This window comes from Mya arenaria, chromosome 11, assembly GCF_026914265.1.
Source record: "Mya arenaria isolate MELC-2E11 chromosome 11, ASM2691426v1".
NCBI lineage: Eukaryota > Metazoa > Mollusca > Bivalvia > Myida > Myidae > Mya > Mya arenaria.
The window spans coordinates 45,813,123-45,834,664 of NC_069132.1; the positions used below are offsets into that span (position 1 = coordinate 45,813,123).

The 21,542-nt window shown below is 34.4% G+C and overlaps 2 protein-coding genes across 2 annotated transcripts; one reads left to right on the forward strand and one right to left on the reverse strand.

Moving 5' to 3' along the window:
• Window positions 1-980: 980 nt before the first annotated feature.
• On the reverse strand, window positions 981-14,002 carry LOC128208073 (scaffold protein salvador-like). Its single transcript, XM_052911398.1, has 9 exons — window positions 13,850-14,002; window positions 13,217-13,365; window positions 12,005-12,604; window positions 11,457-11,569; window positions 10,981-11,167; window positions 10,353-10,548; window positions 9,450-9,595; window positions 8,324-8,385; window positions 981-7,956 (listed from the first exon to the last, which is right to left on the reverse strand). The coding sequence occupies exons 2-9, from the start codon at window positions 13,302-13,304 to the stop codon at window positions 6,802-6,804; spliced, it is 2,547 nt and encodes an 848-aa protein (XP_052767358.1). The 5' UTR covers window positions 13,305-13,365; window positions 13,850-14,002; the 3' UTR covers window positions 981-6,801.
• Window positions 14,003-14,102: 100 nt separating this feature from the next.
• LOC128208074 (radial spoke head protein 4 homolog A-like) lies at window positions 14,103-20,051 on the forward strand. Its single transcript, XM_052911400.1, is given in 10 exon segments — window positions 14,103-14,370; window positions 14,735-14,874; window positions 14,877-14,923; window positions 15,502-15,780; window positions 16,215-16,380; window positions 17,100-17,197; window positions 17,617-17,758; window positions 18,029-18,138; window positions 18,793-19,052; window positions 19,298-20,051. Coding segments are annotated over 10 exon segments (1,563 nt in total). The 5' UTR covers window positions 14,103-14,278; the 3' UTR covers window positions 19,527-20,051.
• Window positions 20,052-21,542: the final 1,491 nt, after the last annotated feature.

Here is a 21,542-nt window from a genome sequence, read left to right on the forward strand (position 1 = left end):
ACAATGCTGACGCCCATCAGATACCATAAAAAGTGTTGATATAGACAGCAGAACAGTGGCCATGGAAGTAAGAATCCGCTAAGGAGAGAGTAAAAAACCTGGATGACATAGTGTTCAAAAAGTGGCCATCACGTTTACAAACCCAAACAAGTAGAGTTTAGCAACATTTCTATAACTAAGACATCTGTACATTGTAACTAGGCAATTTGTTAATATTACATGAACTCATTAACATAAAATTATTTTTCTAAATATGTTGACAATTCATTTCGCATTTTAAGCTAACACTTGATTATGACGAAATGCACATGCATATTTCCAAAGAACTGCCTATGCCTGAGGACATATGTGTTTGTATAGTACACATTTACTTGCAATAATATCTCCAATCAAAACCACAATAGATTGGGAAAATACGTTAATTTATCCAACTAGGAGTCAAGTAGACATTCACAATCATTTGCTACATTATGTAAATTCATAGTCTGGTGGACACAAATATTTCGTAATACAAGTATTTTTTTTAACAAACTAACCAATATATAGCATTTGACCTTACCTGTAAGGTAGGTTCTTGATTTTAGCATGTGACTTATCATTTAGTGTGATAATTTTTGAAATCTTCCGCAATGTAAAATAAAAAGCAGGGACACCAAAATAAATAGCATTTTTCATTATTTAGAACTTTGATCTTTCAAATATGACATTGACTTTGAATTAGAGGCAAAAGCTGTCTCGATGGGGGTTCTGTCCAAACTTCCTTCAAGCAGCCAGGATGCAAAAATTGATGCCGACAACGCATGACATCCGAATAAGCAAGCCTTTAGTGATGCTATTCCGCAGATATACAAGTGCACCACACACAGATGCCAAAGCTCCTCTGTTCTTGGGTTTTTTTTAGTCAAAAAGGGGCATAATTTTATAATTATTTAAGCAAGAGATGTTGGCCTTGCTTCATATTTCAAACAAAAGAAACAAAATCACATTATTGAAAATTTATTCTTCAACAGATATAATAACTTAGCACAAATGAAATATACAATCTCATTAAAAACATTAGGTTATTATTTTTATAAACATTCTTTTAAAGCAAAAGCCATTATCTTAAACCTGCCAAACTATCAAAAAGATGCCTAAAAATGAAATTGCGTTTTAATCAGTCAAAGCTTTAGCTATTACTACCTTAAAAATGATTATTTTACAAATGCCCAGTACAATAGATGCTGCATCGTTTTTAGATAATTTAAGGCAGATAAAAAATCAATAATCATACTGTTACATAATCGAAATTAATGCCATATGATGAGACCAATATTGGTATGTATAATAAGTATAAAGAGTCTAAGAGTAATAAACTTATAGAAAGAGGCTAATTGTTCAGTACTTCGTTCAAGTTAACGAAGTGTTTAATGACATCGCTGTTAACTTTTAATTGTGAATTATTTGAAAATGTGCTCACATATTTGAATATAAACAAGTACAGCTGAAACAGTTGTCTCAAATCTTGTTAGAAATACAGCAGATCACAAGTGTAACCATTAAATTTCCGGAGCAGTAAAGGTTGGAAAGATAATAATGATAACATTAACAATGTTGTTGACTTTAACAAAGTTCTGAAAAAACAACCCATAGGTACAAAAAGATGTTGTTGTTTGTTCGCTTATTACATACTTTAGGCATAATGATACTGAACTAAACATAATGGCACAAAGCCACTATATGACCATAACAAACTAATTTTTAAGCCATTTCATTTTAAAACTTGGACATATTAAAACAAATTAATTTTAAAGTCAACAACCTAATTATGGTTTTTAAGTCCTACAAAAACTAGTTACTAATGCAAAATCATTGATACTGTGAGTAATAAAGTCATTTTTCATTGCAACGTTAGACCAATGTATTATTTAAATTCTGAGGGGTGAAACACGTACAACCCTGTCTGACAACCATGCCACTGGGACCACATGGTGAATTCACAGTGTCCATTGTTCACATCACGATGATAACCTCATTTAGAATAGCACACTTTCTCTATGTGTGAAACCAAATTTAGGTGCAAAAATGCCAAAAACATTGTTTCCAATTATTTAGAACAGCACTCTTATTCCCAGCTCAAAGTCTAAGAAGAAAGTTTAGCTGCAAAATATTCCTTTTCACTCTGTTTCTAGATATCCACAAAAAGAAATATTTCTATGGCAAGATCTTTACAAAGCATCTTAATTTTAACATTTTTTAAGTATATGTTCCAAAAAAAAAAAAAAAAGCGTTGAATAAGTTCTCATGATTAACTTATTTAACTATGATCATTTATGCTATGTTACAAAACTATTGATGTAGTTCACAACAACGTATATGCTACTATGTATCTGCCATATAATCACGTTACAAAGTAAGGCACTTAAATCAGCGTCAACATTCCAAACAGAATTGAAACAGTTTATCTCTTCAAGTAATCTCAAACTTCCTAGCAATAACTTGAAAATATTTTGCCATAACACAAAGGCTTCACGCAAAACTCCTATTTTTATATCCAGATATAAATGCGCCAAGCCCTCATTCTGCCATTTGCCTACTGACGGTTCATTAACAAAACCTAAAAACACTACAAGGACCTCTGGCCTTCAACAAGGAATCATCGATTTTTAAATGAATGATGCTAGTATTAACTATTACAGCTTTTCAAGCAAAAATAAGTCAAATTAAAGGACAGAATATTCAAAACACATATACATTATAAACAGTTAAGTCTGTTTATTTTAATACACTATTCAATTAAATCAGAGCAAAGCAGATCCATGCTCAACAATAATCTGTTTGCCTTGACACAAATAACATGCAACCCAAGTTTCATGTGCATTGTCACAGGTAACATGCATACCAAGTTTCATGTGCATTGTCAGGTAACATGCGTGCCAAGTTTCATGTGCATTGTCATGTAACATGCGTGCCAAGTTTCATGTGCATTATCACAGGTAACATGCATACCAAGTTTCATGTGCATTATCACAGGTAACATGCATGCCAAGTTTCATGTGCATTATCACAGGTAACATGCATACCAAGTTTCATGTGCATTGTCAGGTAACATGCGTGCCAAGTTTCATGTGCATTGTCATGTAACATGCGTGCCAAATTTCATGCGAATGTCTCACTAAAATCCTTGGCTATCCAAATACCAACACCAATTTTTTTTGAAAAACAGACAGGCTGAAAATTTCTTCTTTTCCAGGAAAGGCAAAAAATAATAAAATCCACATCAAAGTTGAACTAGGTGAGTGACTGAATAAATATTACATTATAATCACTTATCCATCACCTCATAGTCAGGATTGTCCTATTTTCTATATTTACCAATGAGTATTTACACTAGTTCTTTAGTAGCTCCATATTGAAGACAGCTGTATCATTCACCTCACATGAACTAAGCAACAGCCCATATCTTGAGAAGAAACCAGTACTAACACAGAAATCCTATCTTTTAGTATGCAGTATTCAGAGGCTTTTTAAAGAGTATTCCGAATTTAAACTGATGGTACACAGTACACAGAAACTAAAATTTGGCAATATTTTGTACAGGGACTCTCAAAGAAGCTGATCTATATTGTTATACAGGACTCCAGTAAAAAATAAAGAATTTGTGACATTAGCGGGTGGAGGGGTTCAATGACCACAATGGAATTATAATTCCCTTTTTTTAGTGATATCCTTTGCGTATAATGTAGAAGACATAGTTTATTAACTAATGTTTATTGTTTTACTCATGTTAAATGTGTTTCCGTGTTTTATACATTTTATAAAGGAATTAATCTTATCATCTTTCTATCCCCCCTCCCCCCTTTATATAAATGTTGATACAACACAAGTTTATAAAACTACATTGAAACACAATGTGATTATTCATGTAAATTTCAACATGGTGTTTTGTTTATTATGCTTTGTGAATATAAGAGTATTTGTTTACAACAGTTTTCAAAATGTTGTCACTATAGCAAAGATTTGATTTCAACTTACGTATGAATTTATAACAAAGATAACAGCAAAGATGTAACATTAAAAACATAAAAAAGTAATTTCCAGTATCACTTTTTTATCTTGAAACATTCCATAACACAATTTCCATACTTTACATATCAGCACTATTTGAATGAGCCTAACTCTTACTTTTTAAGCAAGCTTATTTTGGCAAAACAATTCCTACAGCAATATCACAGATTCAACTATTAATGCATAGTCATTATATTTACAGTTTCAACTAGTACCATTCTAGTAGAGTACAACACAACAGACACAGCACAGAACTTTATACCACATCTATAAATTCGTCGTATTATATTTCTGCCTATACAACATCAAACTTGAGAAAAAATAATGATTACTTGAAAAAAAATCTAACCATTCAAATATGATTTCCATAACAGGAAATAAAACAAAAGAAAGTTACTTAATACTCTGTTTTTAGTATTGCGTTTGTCAAAAAATCTAAGATAATATCTTCTCTATGATTATGACTTGAAAATCTAAGAAAATGACTGTCCCAAAAATCTTAAATAAATTCTGTTTGAAATACTAAGATAATGACTGTCTGTAAATCTATGATGATGAATCTGTGAAAATCTTAGATTATGACTGTACAAAAATCAAAGATAATTTCAGTCTGGAAATCTTATATCATGCCTCTCTGAAATTCTAAGATAATGACTTTCCAAAAATCTAAGATAATTTCAGTCTGAATATCTAATATGATGCTTCTCTGAAAATCTAAGATAGAGACTGCCCAAAAATCTTAGATAATTTCAGTTGGAAAATCTAATATGATGCCTATGAAAATCTAAGATAGCAATTGTAAAAAAAATTCAAAGGTTATTTTAGTCTGAAAATCTAAGATATTGACTGCCCAAAAATCTAAGATATTTTCAGTCTGAAATATAATTTGATACCTCTCTGAAAATCTAAGATTAAACCATCATTAGTTGAAATCAATTTTATGATGATGGTTTAACTCTCATTTTAAACAAATGTCATGTTAAACGAACATGCACCTTAACAATGGCACACAAGCTAGGAACACAATGTAGGATGATATCTTTATGATATTAAGTGGCAGAAAAAAAGGAACTATGCATGATAAGAAATTCAGGATATTCGGTGATTAGATCCTACTCGTACATTTTTTCTGTGTCATGGACAAATCATTTACATCATGAAAACAGTGTTAACTCAAGTCAAATGTTTTTGTGATTTAAACAAATACAAGTATGTGAATGTGACATGAGCGACGCAAAGCGAACACCATATTTTGTCTGCTGTAATTTTTCAGTTGAAAAGGAGTTTCAGCCATAATGAAATCCCAAGTTATGGGAAGATCTACACATACCAGCATTGTGCCTTGTAATAAGTGCACCAAGTTTCATACAAATGTACTCATAAAATATTTGAGTTATGGCCAAATGGCCCTATGAAAATACCTCAACTTTTTCTCTTCGATAAACCTGTCAAGCTAAAAGTTTAAACCATGGTAATAATTATAACTGAAGTGTTTTGATGGTTTTCACAAATACTAGTATGTTAAATTGAATTGATTCACAAATTTTATACCATTACCGGTAAATCTAAATCACAATAGAAACTTAATACCCACAAACTATGTTGTCTCTTTTAATTTCTGAAAAAGAAATCATAAAAGAAAAACATATTTGCATCCTCACCATTTATGGGCTTAAGATTCTAATGATGGCTATTATATACAATTATTTCCAATACTGATTCATGTTATAAAGCAATGAATTATCGCTAATCTTGAATGAATACTGATTCCACAACAAAGCCCTTGCCGAAAATGAAAAACAAGAGAAAATAAAAGGAAATATTGTAAACCAATAAATACACAAATAAATGCCATACTAAGTTCTGATAACCTGGCCCCAATTTCTCGAAACTTCTTAATTGTACCAAGCTTAAGTAGCATATTTCATTAAACCACACTTCTAACATAATCGTGATTTTACTATATGAAAAATACCTCATTTTGATAAGCATATAGATGATTTTCTTTGGAAGTCCAAAATCTCTTTAAGAATGTAAATATGGCACAAAGTAAGTCAAAACAATAATAGTGAATTTAGCTTAATCCTGTTATAAGAGATGTTGTGGCCTGGTAATTACATCTTAGACTAAAGGAATAAATCAAATAATAGCTATTTCATCTGGAAAGAAGACAACTTATTCATATAAGAATCAAAATTAACTCATGTCAACAAAAACCTGTACTTTATTATTAATAAAAATAGACAAAAATCACGTTAAAAAAAAGATAAAACAGAGAAAATGACTTTTTAATACCAAAAAGGAAAATTAAAAAATTAAAAAGAAATGATAAAATGGAACATAATGCAATAATTAACTTATTGCTGTCAACATGACTAAGAATTTTGAGGGGAGACAGTATTTTTTAAAAAGGGCTGTTTGCTTTATAAAAGCATAGCTGACTGTATTTGCACATCCAATAAATAAATAGCAAATCAACATACCAAGGGAATAGGGTTTTTTCAATTCTCATCCTCATCGATAAAACAACAGGGCCAGTGACTGGAATAAAATATACTATTTTTAAATTTCTTTTCTGTACCATTTCCTTGATTTCCAACCATTATGGCCAAATTTCTTTTCACAAAAAATTAAGGTGCGGGGCTGGGGGTTAGGGGTCGGTGGGCAGGGGTTGTATCTTCAGACAGTGAAAGTTGGGAATGAGAATCTAAAAAAACATCCTGGCCATACAGAGTTGAAGGTCCATGCAACTATCTACACTTTTGTTTCTATGTTCTGTGCTATAAGCCTTTGTTGCTCAGCAGTTAACTGTTGTTGAGGGTTCATTTGTTGCACATGTTGTGAAGTGACTAGCTGTGGTTGCCCTGGCAATGGAACTGCTTGACCTTGAGACAGATTGCCTTGACCTTGGTTCTGGCCTTGGTTTATTCCTTGACTTTGATGTTGCATCATCTGTGTAGGCATTTGCATCAAATGACCTTGGCTCTGCACTTGTTGACCTTGTTGAACCTGCTGACCATGATACTGAGACAGATGACCTTGACCTTGCACTTGGTGGGACTGGTTTCCTGCATATTGCTGTACACTGTTTGGCACTTGTTGAAACTGGGAACTGTACATGGTTTGTTGCTGGGCAACAGATTGAGTATTGGTTGGTTGGTTGGCAAGCATTTGTGACTCAGACACATATTGGCCTTGAGACATTAAAATGTTTGGGTGGGACATAACATATTGTGGCTGGGTTAAGCCAGGATGTTGTTGTTGCTGCTGTTGCTGTTGGTAAAGCAACATTTGCTGATACTTTTGCATTTGCTGATGGTAAGCAGCTTGCTGTTGTCGTTTCATCATCATGTACTGATACGTCAGTTGATCGTGACTCGAAAGCTGACCTGCAGCTTGCATCTGCTGCTGCTGTAACTGCTGCTGCTGCTTTATTTGCTGCTGCTGTTGTAGCAACATCTGCTGCTCTTTCAGCATTTTAAGCCTCTGTTGTAACTGGGCAACTTCTTGCTGTTGCTGAACCTGTTTCAAGTGTTGTTTCAGAATTGTATCATTCTCATACACTGTTCCTTGATCAGAACCAAACAGACCCACAGACTCATCATCTCCTTGCTGCAAACCTTGACCTTGGCCTTGATTACGACCCTGACCTCCAGGCTGACCTTTGCTTGCACTAGAATTTGACCTTTGAACTTGTGACCCAGATGTTACCGGCACTTGTTTATTATTATCCTCAGACTCTGATTTCTGATTCTCTAGTTTCTCCCTCTGTAACCGCTGGGACTTCTCTTGGTTAAGAGCCGCTCTATAAGCCTCATAGCTCATGACTATTTTCTCGAGCTCTTGCTTGTACAGTCTATTCAACATGGCTTCGAAAGTCTCCATTTGGTTCAGCTGGAAAAGGTCCCACTAAAATGAAACAAAAGCTAGTATTTTAGCCGAAGAATTTTATTTTTATATTCTCATAGTGTTGGATACCTACACCTCAACAATTTTCTGTTTTAAAAAACAACAAACAAAAAACTTGATTGATTAGCCTTGAGTTCTGAATGATGTGTTTTTGTAGTGGTCTACAAGTATTTATGTGAACATTTTATACAATCAAATAGAGAGGCATTTTTCAAAATGTTTACATCGTAGGCACACATTGTTCATGTATGCCGTAAAGCAGTTAGTGAATTTATTATTATATTGAAGTTGTCGGTTGTCTAGACAATTATTAAAATTATGGGCCATGCTATACATGCAAGTTTTATCTCAAGAAACATTTTCTCACCTTAAGCTTATGATCGTGTTCTGGTGGAGCTTTTGAGTACACTTTCAGCCACTCTGGTATCTCTGAAATTTTAAATACATGTATAAAGGTAAAATATCTGTTTTGATGGTAAAAAAATGCCATGGTACCAAATAGACAAATACAAATTTACTCTTTTTTTTGTATAACAGAACGCGTTCAAGCACTGGTAAAAATGAACATCAAGTGTTATTTTCAATTCAGGAAAGGTATGCATTCACTTGCAATCAAAACATCTTATCATTAAAGATCAATTATGAACAATTAATTCAAGCCCATTCAATGAAGAATTTCCATTTCAGTTAAAGTGCTGCATTTCATAAATGACAAGTGTCACCTCATAAAACACGACACAGTTCTGACAGTATCATTCAAGAAAGATAATGGATTAGTTTGTATTATGAAATATTAAATCATTATGAAAATGTTATTATTTTGTAATGACATAAAAAAGCTAAAACCAAAACTGTGTCTACCTCTAAAAACAAAAGTTTTAAATACAGAGGAAGAACATTTTATGACATGGTTTAGCTAAATTTTAAAATAAATTATTCTACTGCTTTTATATTCAAATATACGGAAAAATTTCCTGCAAAACTGCTCAAAATTGTACATGGTACAAGGGTTCCCCCTGGGTTCTAAAAAGTTGTCGCCACTTTTTCGCAGGGGGTTAAGGGGGCCTTTCGCGACCCCCTTACGGGTCCAGGGCAGCCCCCTTGTGGGGGTCAGAGGGCGCAAAGCCCCCTGAAGCTCATGGGGTTTAAGCATTTTAAGAGCCTTAAATTGCATTTAATTAGCAAATTGTCGTACAGAACATAATATAATATTGTTGTATATGAAGCACAAGATATTAGCAAATTGTTCTTCTACTGACAAAATATATGGACAAGTATATAAATTTAAAAAATGAAAATAATGCAAAAAATGCGACATATACATCAATATGTTGATTACAGTCTAATGCCTGCATACAATAGTGTCATAGAATTAAAGAATACAATTATGAAATTATGAGATAAATTTAAAATAAATGGAAACTCAAAGAAATATATATTGTCAAACTAAGGCCATACTGTCCTAATAAAATAGTGTACCGTACAATGCAAACCTGTGTTTAGATATGGGTTTGCAGGGACAAGGTTTCCCCTGGGCTGGGCTTGCGATGTGATTGGTAAGTGGTTTCCACGGTTACCTAACTGATAGTGGGTCAGGGGCGAACAGGGGTGCTGGTATTGGGCCTGCTTTGTGTAGTGACTGAAAAAGGAGATTTATGAGAGATAACTAATGTATTTATTTACAAATAATAAAAGTATAACTTGAGCTGACAAAGTTGCCCAATAACTGTTGGCTGCAACCATGACCTTTAACTTACTGAACTCAAAAACAATGAACTTCATTAACTGGTCAAGGCCAACCTATGGCCCAAGGTCAAACATTGTACTGATGATAAGGGCCAATAATCAATATTTTTAATGATTTATGGTCCAGCTTTTCCGCACCTTAATAGTATATTTTTGGAACAAGTTTGTGTCAGAATTCCCCTTAGTTTGTCCTGTTTATGAAGAGAAAAAAACACCAAGTCAGACGAAATTTAGCATATGCATTGTTTATCCTGCAATATGCTGTCAATAGAATCCATTTGTAACTAATGTTAATGTGATTGTGCATACATTGTATATGAAACAACAATTTACTAAGACTAAATTTCAACTAAAAAAAATTATTTCTGTTTATCAAAAATTCCTATTCTGTCAAAATTTTCCTTCAGAGAGGCCCTATCCTTATCATCATTATGCCCCTAGACCTGGAAGACAACTCTGTAAAAGTATGATTTGTTTCAAAACTGAAACAATACCATTCATTTCAAATGAACTTTTGACCTTTCATTTTCGCAATGAAAAGTGATAAATCAAACTAAAGGCATTTCAGGAAATTTTTAGAGATGCTTCTATTTTTTATTCAGATAAAAACGGGCTCTTGCTGGACTGTTCTAAATAAATCTTCCACATACTTGACATAATAAACCCCAAACTCATTGGACTCGATCCTGTGCCATCCCGTAGGTAGACTCTCCTTCTCGAGGGGATGGCTCCAGTGTGTGGTCTGCGTTATGTGGTCGATATAGTACTTCCTTCCCTTTACGGTCCAGTCCACTGACCAGCCAGTGGGAAGGGGCAGTTCATCGTGACTCAGGTAACCCGAACTACCTGAATTTTACAAGTACCATATTTTACAATACAAATGCGCTTATATGGATAATACACTAGATCACGATGGTAGCACCTCTGCCCTTTGTGGCATTTCCACTTACCAACCACTAGGGAGGAGAAGGTCCTCAAGACTCGGAGGACTAAACATATGTTTTATCAGAATAATGGACGGTAGAATTTTACCATAGACAGCATGCTAGCATTGATAAATCACAGAAAACAATGCAGAATTTCCTTTAAGACCCATCCCAAATTTTGTATGATGCATACCATATGTTTGGCCAGAGATGTTATCTACGTTCCATATTAATTTTTTCAAATTTAATGTTGTACACTAAAGTTGCCACTCTTTATGGGAATGAAAAAACAAACAGGAAGTTAACCATTCTAGTTCTTAAATATTTTTAGAAGACCTCTTTCAAATCATACCAGATGATCCCTGTTGCGAGAGGCTGGAGACCAAGTTTTGTGCAGCAAGGTTGTGGCTGGTTAGGGGAACACTGAGGTTACCCCCACTGCTCTCCTGGCCAACACTGGTGAGCGGGGATCCACTCCCACTGGCGGACAGCCCACCCTGGGCAGCTAGCTGCTGCTGGGCATAGTGATTACGTATGTCCTAAAACATAACAAAAACTTTAGTACTTAGAACTTACTTAAGTATGGTTTTTAAGGGGCATCACTTCCAGTAACATGGCCACTCAAAGTTTCTAAGAACTAAAAGCCAAATGTGTTTAATCTCAAATTTATACAATCACAACTTAGCTTTTGAAATTATAAGAGACATGATATTTGTATGAAGAGGGCTAACATGAAGAGGTAACAAATGTCCTCAAACAAAATTTTGATAACCACCACCCAAAAGAGCAAAGTAAACTGTACTCTAATATAATTTCCACGTTTTTTACCTGATGATATTGCTGTATTTCGAGTTCATCATATTTCTGTGATGACTCCGCTCCCGGGTAAGATGCCCCACCCTCAGCCACAAGTTGGCCTTTACTGTCCTCTGCCCTTTCACCTGAATAATCAAAAACCTTTCAATGTTAAGACACATCAACATCATCAAAGCCTCATGTTTTCAGTAACTCATATCCGACAGTTTAATTCGGAAACACAAATTTATTTTAAATTTTATTACAGATTTCAATGATAGGAAATTTGAGTGAACAGGGGAAATCAAAATGAAAAATAAAATGAGTCAGTCAGTTTTAAATAGAAACAGGTGAAAGCAATTTTTTTTCTCTAATCACATAAAAAAGAGGTATTTTAAACTTTTTAAAAAAATGAAAATAAATGTAAGTAAATTACAGACACATTTCCTCACATACTACTTAAGGTAATAACTAAATAAGTCAAATGCCTAGCATTTAGTGTTTCCACTTGGCGTTTTTAAGCATGGCGTGAGTTTTGACAGTTGTGCCATTGCAATATTTGCTACTCCAATGTTACACACCTTCCTGTCCACTGTACGCCAAAGTTTGGGGCTCTTGAATCGCTTGTCCATATGTGTTTTCCCCTGCCACATGCTCTCGACTATTGCTGGTGCCTGGCTGTGCAAGATGCTGGATTAAGGCAGGAGAGGAACCAGATTTTGTTACACCGCCAGGAGCATTTAATCTTACGGCGTGTGATATATGTGGACTAGCAACACGAAACGGTTCGGATATTCCTGGATCTAAGCTTAATCTGTTCATATCTGCAGAAACATCTGAGTTGAAGTTAGAACCAGTCGCTGACGAAACGGAAACAGGGCTTGCCATCTGTCCACCAGAGATCAATTGTGACTGTGCCATCTTATGGTGCGGAATAGGTGAAGACGTTTTAGGCGATGCTGTCCGTCGTTCAAAACTAACAGGGACATTAGTCTGAGAGTTGCCTGTATTTATAGACTCTAAACTGGGGATTCCAATGTGGCTTTTCGGCCTAGCACTCAGCTGTTTGCTGGCAAATGGAAAATTGGCACTGCTGACCATCTGCTGCGGCACATATGAGGCAGGAGTCTTTACACCAGTTCTGCGTTGACCTGAAGGTGGCCTGACTTGCTGGTAATATGCTGAGGAAGAAAAACAGAACACAAATGTTTTTTAACTAAACAAAATATATTATAGACTTTCTTTATCATTCATTAAAGTGGCTACAAATTAGAATACATTGTTTTGCAATTCTAAATTATTCAAACTGGAACTTGTACTTTTCGAAAATGCCTTTTATAGGCCAATTCCATTTCAACAAATAAAAAATTGTCTTTCTTTTCTAAAAGAGGTTTTGCAACAATGTTTAATGACTATTTTAAAATTATTCTTTTACACAATGGTACATGTTCAATAATGATTATGTTCTGAGTAATGATGAAAATGCTTCCTAGTCAAATAGCCCTCAAGACAAATAGCCCCCATTTGGGTCAAATAGCCCCTCACATTTTGAATTTGGTGAAATAGCCCCCCAAAAATGCCCCCACTTTTTTAAAAAAAGTTTATGTATGTATGCATACTTATGTTATTCCAAAACATTTTTAAACCTTTACTTTTACAAAATGAAGTGATAAATTTAACGTAAACGGTGGCATTTTGACCATTTTTTTACTAGTGGGGGCAATTTGACCAAAATTGGGGCGTTTTGACTTGGGGGCTATTTGATCAGGTTCCATGAAAATAAAGAAACTCACATCGAAGTATTGGTGGAGTATCTCGCTTCACATATTTGCCAGCAATGCCATCATTTAGGCCTGTGGAATCTTTCTTTTTCGACAACATCTTGCTGGATTCCACTCGTCACATTCAGTTTTCTTTTTGAGGCTGTCTGTGTTCAACAAATCTGAAAATTAAGAACATGATTATCAAATAAAATTAGTACATTATTATAAAACGAATGATGTTCAATGAATTCTGAAAATACCTAAATGGATATCAGTTCCATTCTCATCATCAGAGATTCAATCGTGATAAATCTAACATGGAACGCATAGCATCATCACTCTACTGAACGAGAATGTACAGTTCAGACAGCACATATAGGAACAACAGTCTGCCAATTTAATAATATTAAAGAAGAAAATGTCTCTATTTGAAAGGAATTAATTTGCTTTTTACACAAACCTGTAGTCACATGTTTCTTACTTTTTTGTATTCCTAAAATTCCTAAATTATATTTCCGATCTTAATGTAATAATCATCAACTTTAAGGTATAAACGTTAAATTTAGACTCTATTATCTATATAAATGAATACTTTATGACTAAGCCAAGGACCTGCCCCAAAATTGTTTACATTTTTCACAATGAACAATTAGGTTTACTCACGTTTGCAATCGTACGTTCATACCGAATTGATTTTGTCCACATACGTTAAAAAGCAAAAGCTTTGGCGATTTAATTCCAAATTCTAACTTTGAAAGGAAGAAAGAAAGTTTCATTGCAATAAAATGTAAATAATGACATACAGGAAGTGTTCAGCTGAACATGACCTGCGCAAAACGTACTTCATTTCTGTGTTTCTTTAGCGGAAGTGACGAATTACACAAGCGACGGCCATGTTTACCTTAGCAACTTCACAAGTGTAGCTAGAAACGAAGCTCAACAGATATTGGGCAACAAAAACGGAAAACAAACAGGTTTTACTCCGTGTTAAGAATAAAGTTGCACTTTCCAACTGATGGAAGTGTGACACAATACGTAAACAAACAGATTTCTTTTATATATTAGCGAAGTAAACCAAATAAAACTCGAAAAATGGATACTCCAAGTATTAACCCCAAGGATCAAGAATACATCAGTGCAAAATCTTACCTGTTACAGACAAGCACAGACTCAGGATTCAACTTGTGAGTATATAATTTAATATAAATTAGTGTACATACATGTTTGTGATCTTAATGATTAATACATTTAGAGTTTATCCGTGTAATGATTGTACACAGTAAAATATAACAATATCAGGAAAAATGTGCCCATAACTAGACAGGAGACCATGCCTATCTGAACACTAGCACAGTGTGCTCTAAAAGCTAAGCTATATGTATATTTCATATACTCAAACTGCATTCCTCCACTTTATCACAAACAGTATTGCAAAAATTCTGCTGCTCCCATGTATTTTCTAAAATAGTAGTTTATAATTATTTGACACATGCATTGTGATTTATACAACCTTTAACCTCAAGATGTTGTATACCATCTTTTTTTCAGGTATGACCATCTTAGCACATGTCTTACCAAAATCCTTGATGAAAGACCAGAAAATGTCTATGATGTTTTTGAGGACATCAGCAAAGACACCAAGCGTTCCAAATTCACATCTAACGTAGACACAGTCCAAGATAAACTTGACCATCAACAGAAGTTGCATTAGCTCAAGTCCAACGGAAATTGTTTGCAGTGAGTACCATAAAAACACATTTAACATGCTTTAGTTTTTGCAATCTTAAACTATTTGAAGAAGTATAATTGGGCTTACCCTACTAGATTACATGTAAGAATTGCATAATTATCTCAAACTTTATGACTAATGTGATTTGAGCCATTTCAAATATGTCATATTTTATACAGGTTTTTCAGAATCATTTTAATATGGGAATATCATTCAAGGTTTGACCAATGTGTTGTATAATGGACAAATTGTTTTGTTCTGTTATCAGTTGCATTAAATCACCGTTGATGTATACTGGTACATTCACAAGATCTCTTTAAATGAAGTGTGTTTTGCTGTTGTTCAGCTTGTAAACTATATGTGCATTACTATTGTAGTTTTTCAATAATTTCAATGCTACAAACATTACGTAACCATCACATATGACAAACTTTGCAATGGCTTTGTTTTAATGAGATCTTTAAATATGATCTTATTGTACATTTAAGCTGTACACTATTTATACTTAATTGACTGTTCAAGAACAGAGAAAAATCTAAAAAAAATCAACCAAATAGTAACATGTAAATGAATTTCTCTTCTACAGAAGGGAGAAGGTGAAGATGCAGACCAGGATCCAGAAGATGATGCAGAAACTCCTCTGCCCAACCTTATGGAGCTCGCTTTCTACTTCGAGCAAGCAGGCGTAGGTCTGAACCGCGAGGAGGTGATCCGTGTGTGGATGGCTTTGAAACAGCTGGTAGACACCCACAATCTGCAGCATGTGCGCTTCTGGGGAAAGGTGTTTGGTACAGAACAGAGTTACTACGTGGCTGAGGTCGAGTATCGGGAGGGTGAGGAAGAACAGGAGGAAGAGGAAGAAGAGGTTAGTGACCAATATTTATTATGATTTAATTTCTTAAATTATTTCTTTGTTGTTACAAGACAATTCATATCTTTGCTGTTGAATGTAATGTTTAAAGGTTGCTATAAACGTAAGCACATTAATTATACTTGTAATTGTTTCTACATTGGTTTTAAAATTATTCAGTAATCTGTGCCCTATTCATCATTTCTAACATTGTATAAACTGACCATTGTCAATTGTGTATTTCTTTAACTTGAGTAAAGTCATCTTCCATAGTGGCAGATATTATCAAATACTTTTAATATTTTGTTTTGTCTTACCTTATCGGCTGGTTATGGTAATATTACTGGCTATATATATATTCTCAAAAGTTTAGAGGATAATTGTTTGTTTCAATGGAAAAATCAATTTTATATAAATTATTTTCAAATTATATTTTCTTGTTTTTTCAGGCTGAGGAGAATGCAGATGAGGACACAGAGAAAGAGGAAGGAGAGGAGGGTGAGGAGGAGGCAGAAGAAGATGACACACCCAAGCCTGACTTTAAGCCCCCACCTGTCGTGCCCAAGGAGGACAAGGCTGGCCCAAACAAGAAAACATACTTTGTTTGCAATGACCGTAAGAGCCCCTAAATGCTTTACTCCGCTCTTTTCATTGGCAACCAGAATCATCAGCAGGGATGTCAGAAACATTTTCCTATCTAGGAGAGATTTTCAACAGTAGTATGAAACATTAAGTCTCTCCTAGCTAGGAATCTGCTCCTAAGATTCTTGATGAAACATCCCCTGGGCAAATTAAATCATTTTCACTATGTTAGTAATCTAAAGCAGAGTGTTAAATGGGGATATCTGACTTTATATTCTAGTGTTTATGAGATCTGAAGACAGTGGTACCTTAAAATCTGGGTAAAATACCAAAAATTGATAAAAAGGGAATTTCCAAAAAAGGAAAGTTGTACTTAGGACATATTACAGAAAGCAGATATGTGCGTATCTCACATTAGTCAAAATTCACGTGGCTGGTCACATTTGTCTGAGAGGACAGTACTCAGTGATTGCTGGATACAAGTACTGCACTGTGAGTTTGTGCAAACAAAATTCAGAATTTAAAGGATGGTTATAAGAGCAGATCCAGTTTCTATATGTTCATGATATACCGTAGATACCTTAATATGAAGAATTCAGAACTTAAGTTCATATAATGAATCATTAACTGCCTGCTACAATCATTTTTTCTAAAGGCAGAACCAAGCAGCAACAATCACTAAAGATATTTTGGTTGTATTATTTCTTGGTAGATTTTCTTGAAGTAATCCATGATGAATTTCTGTATTATAGCTGGCAAGCCATGGATAAAACTCCCACTTGTTACTCCTGCCCAGGTCACCGCAGCCAGAAGCATCAAGAAATTCTTCACCGGCAGGCTTGATGCTCCAGTAAGTTGTGTGGCAATTATAATATAATTTTACATTTGGTTTGTGCTTCAATAAAACCTTTATTCAAAAAGAACTTTGGACATTTTGATGCTGCATGTGCATGTGGTAAGATATTCCTGTCACTTGTTGAATATGATTAGACAAGAAATCTACGAATACATACTGATTTTACAGATCATTTTTTTGTGCCTTTGTTGTAAGGTTGGAACAGAAAGTCAGTTGTTATAAATAAGGAGTCATGAGGGCAGTTTAATAAAACAAAAGTCCTGAAAATTAAGTACACTGGAGAATTACTGGTCGTAAAGATAAAAAAGTTACAATACAAAGAAACACTTCAATATTATACCTTGTGAAAAATCATAATAACAAGCATGTCAAAAGCCCTGCCACTTAACCAATGTTATAATTTTTTAATCCAGGTTGTGAGCTACCCACCATTCCCTGGCAATGAGTCCAACTACCTGCGGGCCCAGATCTGCCGTATCTCTGCAGGCACCCACATCTCACCACTGGGCTTCTATCAGTTTGATGAAGAGGAGGAGGAAGAGGAGGAAGGAGAAGGTATGTTGGGCATTTTCATAGCCCCCCAATAAATGACCTGATTTCACTACCCCTATTTCAAAAATAGTAGGAAGGTAGGGATTTTTATGTAAAAAGTTTAACCAACATGGTTTTAAAGACATAAAAGTGTCATTTTTGGCCTTGAATTATCAAAGAAATAATAGACTGTTACGCTAACATTTCCAGTATAGATATTGAACAAATGTTATACCTCAAAAGCGTTACCAGCAAACCTTTTTTTATCTAATATATTTTCTTGTTTTCCCACAGGCCGAGACAACTTTGTAGAGAACCTCGACTTTGAGGGTATCCCCGTCAAGGAGTTGGTTGACCCGTCACTCTCCAACTGGGTCCATCACGTTCAGCATATACTGCCTCAGGTAACATGATATTACATGTACATGTATTCTCACTTAATTAACACTGACCTATTCCTGTCACATGTGTGTTACCTAATCTATACATCTCTTTCTTTTGCAATGATACATTAGCTGAGAGCGCCGCCTTTGTCACTGTGGCTAGAATGATGTTGCCTAACCGATATTTTGTTTAAGGAAGTTGTGTAGGAAATCTGCATAAAAAATGAACTGTTAAAAAATATTCTGTAGGCAGGGCTTATCATTTCCCGCTGTCACTCTTTTCCATTGGTTGACTTATTCAGTGGGCTCTTATGTGGTTCTCTTCAATAGCCCTATGCCTCCAAAATTAATAAATGCTTTACGTAAAAAGCCACTGTCAATCTTCACATTATATTATATTACTGTTTGACTTAGAGCTTGAAGTTATCATTCATGAATTATATAGAACTTAAATTTACGAGATCTATGTTTTGGTTTTAAATTCCATAACAAGCCCTGCTAAAGGTATTTTATAATTTTATATTTCAAAAGGCCTAACATTCATTTTACTACCACTGCTTTCTTCAATATATATATATATATATATATATATATTTAACACAATTTTTAAAAGTTCATGACCTATATTTTTTTTGGTAAATTTGAAATTTCCTCAACTGGTGACTTTTTTCTCAGGGTCGATGTGTATGGTGGAATCCTGTCCAGAAGAACGAGGATGAATTTGAAGATGAGGAAGAAGAGGAAGAACGTGAAGAGCCTGACGAGCCAGAGCCTGAACAGGGTCCCCCACTTCTTACCCCCCTCTCAGAAGATGCTGAGATCGGCAGTATGCCCCCATGGACATCTAGACTGTCATCCAATCTCATCCCACAGTATGCCATCGCATGCATCAACTCTAACCTCTGGCCAGGAGCTCACGCCTTCGCCACTGGAAAGTATGTGAACTTGGAGCTTCTATCCTTAACTTTTTGTAATTGCCTATAATTATGAAAATGTTGACCTGTACATTGAAGTAAACTGTTATATTCTTGTGGGTGACTGATGTCGTTATGACCAGAATGTAAATAAAAAAATTAGGCCAAAAGACCAATGAAGTTATATCTCAGTTTTTTGCTTTAACCATTTCAATAATTTAGAGGAAACACAGATATAAGAAAACATGTTTTCTTCTCTCTTGCAGGAAATTTGAGAATGTGTATGTTGGCCATGGTCACAAGTACTCCCAGGACAACTACAGCCCACCATCAGTGCCTGCAATCATGGAGGAGTTCCCGAGCGGCCCTGAAATCACTGAGGCGGAAGACCCAACCCCTGAAGAGGAGGCAGCATTGCGCGCGGCACGGCAGGAGGCCGCAGAGGCTGCAGAGGACATGGAGGAGGCTGAAGAAGAGGGGAGTGATGAGGATTAGGTTACACTCAACTATTAAATGTGACATTACACTCCTCTCCTCCATTTTTCATGAGAATGATTTTATAAATGTGATGGACAAAACTTGCATTTCTATTCATTTAGCATTACAGTGTCTTCTTGGTTTACTATTTATCTATTCATGAAAAAAAAGGATAAAGAATTTAAATATTTAAAGCATGCTCCTCGTTTTTGTTTGTTTACAAAATGATACCTGTGTGTTACAATTTCTAGTTTGTCACAACATATGTTAAATGAATGTGTATACCATAGGAAATCTTTTTATTCCAAAGATCTGTCAAACAACGTCTCTGATGATTCTTCGTATCGTTTTTACCTCTTTTCTCTATCAAGAAGCAATCGGTTGTCATAATTTTTTATATGTTTTCGTTGCAATTCTTTGACTGAGATTTTGACTGTGATATGAAAGGTGGTACAGTTTCAAATGTCTCTGCTTTCTTCTTGAAGCAGTTTTGAAAATGTAAAGATATTTCGTATATTTATGAATAAAATAATAACAATTTGAACATAATGTTGTTTTCACTTTTCATTAAAAATTGAACATACATTGTAATTGATACCCAGTTGAACATCAATATTGAAATCTACAGAAAAACTCCCATCACAGGTGCTAAATACAGATATTTTATGTGTCTAAGTGAAAATTAACTTAACATATTGAGGGGCATCATGAACAGTTTTCATTGTATGTATTAGTTTAAAATCTCAGAAGCTTTTGTTCGACATCATAAGAAACTAAACCAAATTTAATTTACAAGTTTCTTTGAACATATTTCTGAAAAGAACTTATGGGAAGTTACTCATATTTTCCTGAAAGAATAAAATATATTGAATTGTTTCCCTTTGCCATAAGAGTCTAGTTAAAAGATCCCACCATCTTCTTAAACAAGGTTCACATGTGTCACAGCTATATGATAACCAAACAAATGTTATACTCTTTACAATACCCAATGCACCACAAAATTATTTAAACCATGCTTCTGTGCTGACAAACGATTTGGAAACATGCAGTGACAAAATAAAATACTACTTAAAGCTGGTGAAGTAAACAGTCTTACACTTATTATGTACAGTAAATGAAAGGTTAGAATCAAGTTGAGAGCGCAAGCTTCAATCAACCAACCAACTGTTATCTCTTCTAGAGTCCATTTATTTATCCCTCAAAGCTTTAAAGCTGCACTCTCACAGATAGCGTTTTGACAACTTTTTTATCATTTGGAAAATCTCCTGCAAGTAATGCCCGATCAGTTTTGTTATGACATCATGATGGTAGCCCTTCATTATTACATAGAAATGTTGAAAACAAATTAAAATATTTAAATTTTATGTTTTAACCGGTTTTACTAAAGCAAATCATATGAAATTAAAGACTAAAAGCACTGATTTTCAACCGGATTGTTCAATGGTTAATTTGCTTCAGAGTTAGAATTCATAGTTAAATTCACGATATGCAGTTTATTTCTAGAATCTCAGTAAAACCCGTGACATACCTATAAACGTTGTAATGTTGATTACTATTTGTAAAACAGTCGAAAATAGTGAATTACATTTATATAGGGCATCGGGTAATGATAAAAATTGATATCCCCAAATAACATTGAATAAAGAAGAAAAGATCTTGAAAAGAGTTAGTTCTGCAAACATACAATATAGAAATCTAATATGTATTAAATAAAAATAATAAACTACCCTTCAAAATTAGTACCCTTAAAAAAAAAAAAAAAAAAAAAAGGAGAAAAGATCTTGTAAATTATTACTGCAGACATGCAATATATTTATATATAAATAATGAGTATATTAAATATAAGTTTTAAACTGCCCTTCAAAACTAAATAAATTAACAGATATACAGAAAACATTCCATTTGCAGCAAGTTCAAACTCCGGTCCACTCAACGACCTGAATGGATTTTTTTATCAAACAAACAGACATTAACTTTATCAAAATTGAGATAATGAATGCAGACAATTAATTAAAGAAGACCCAAAATATATTA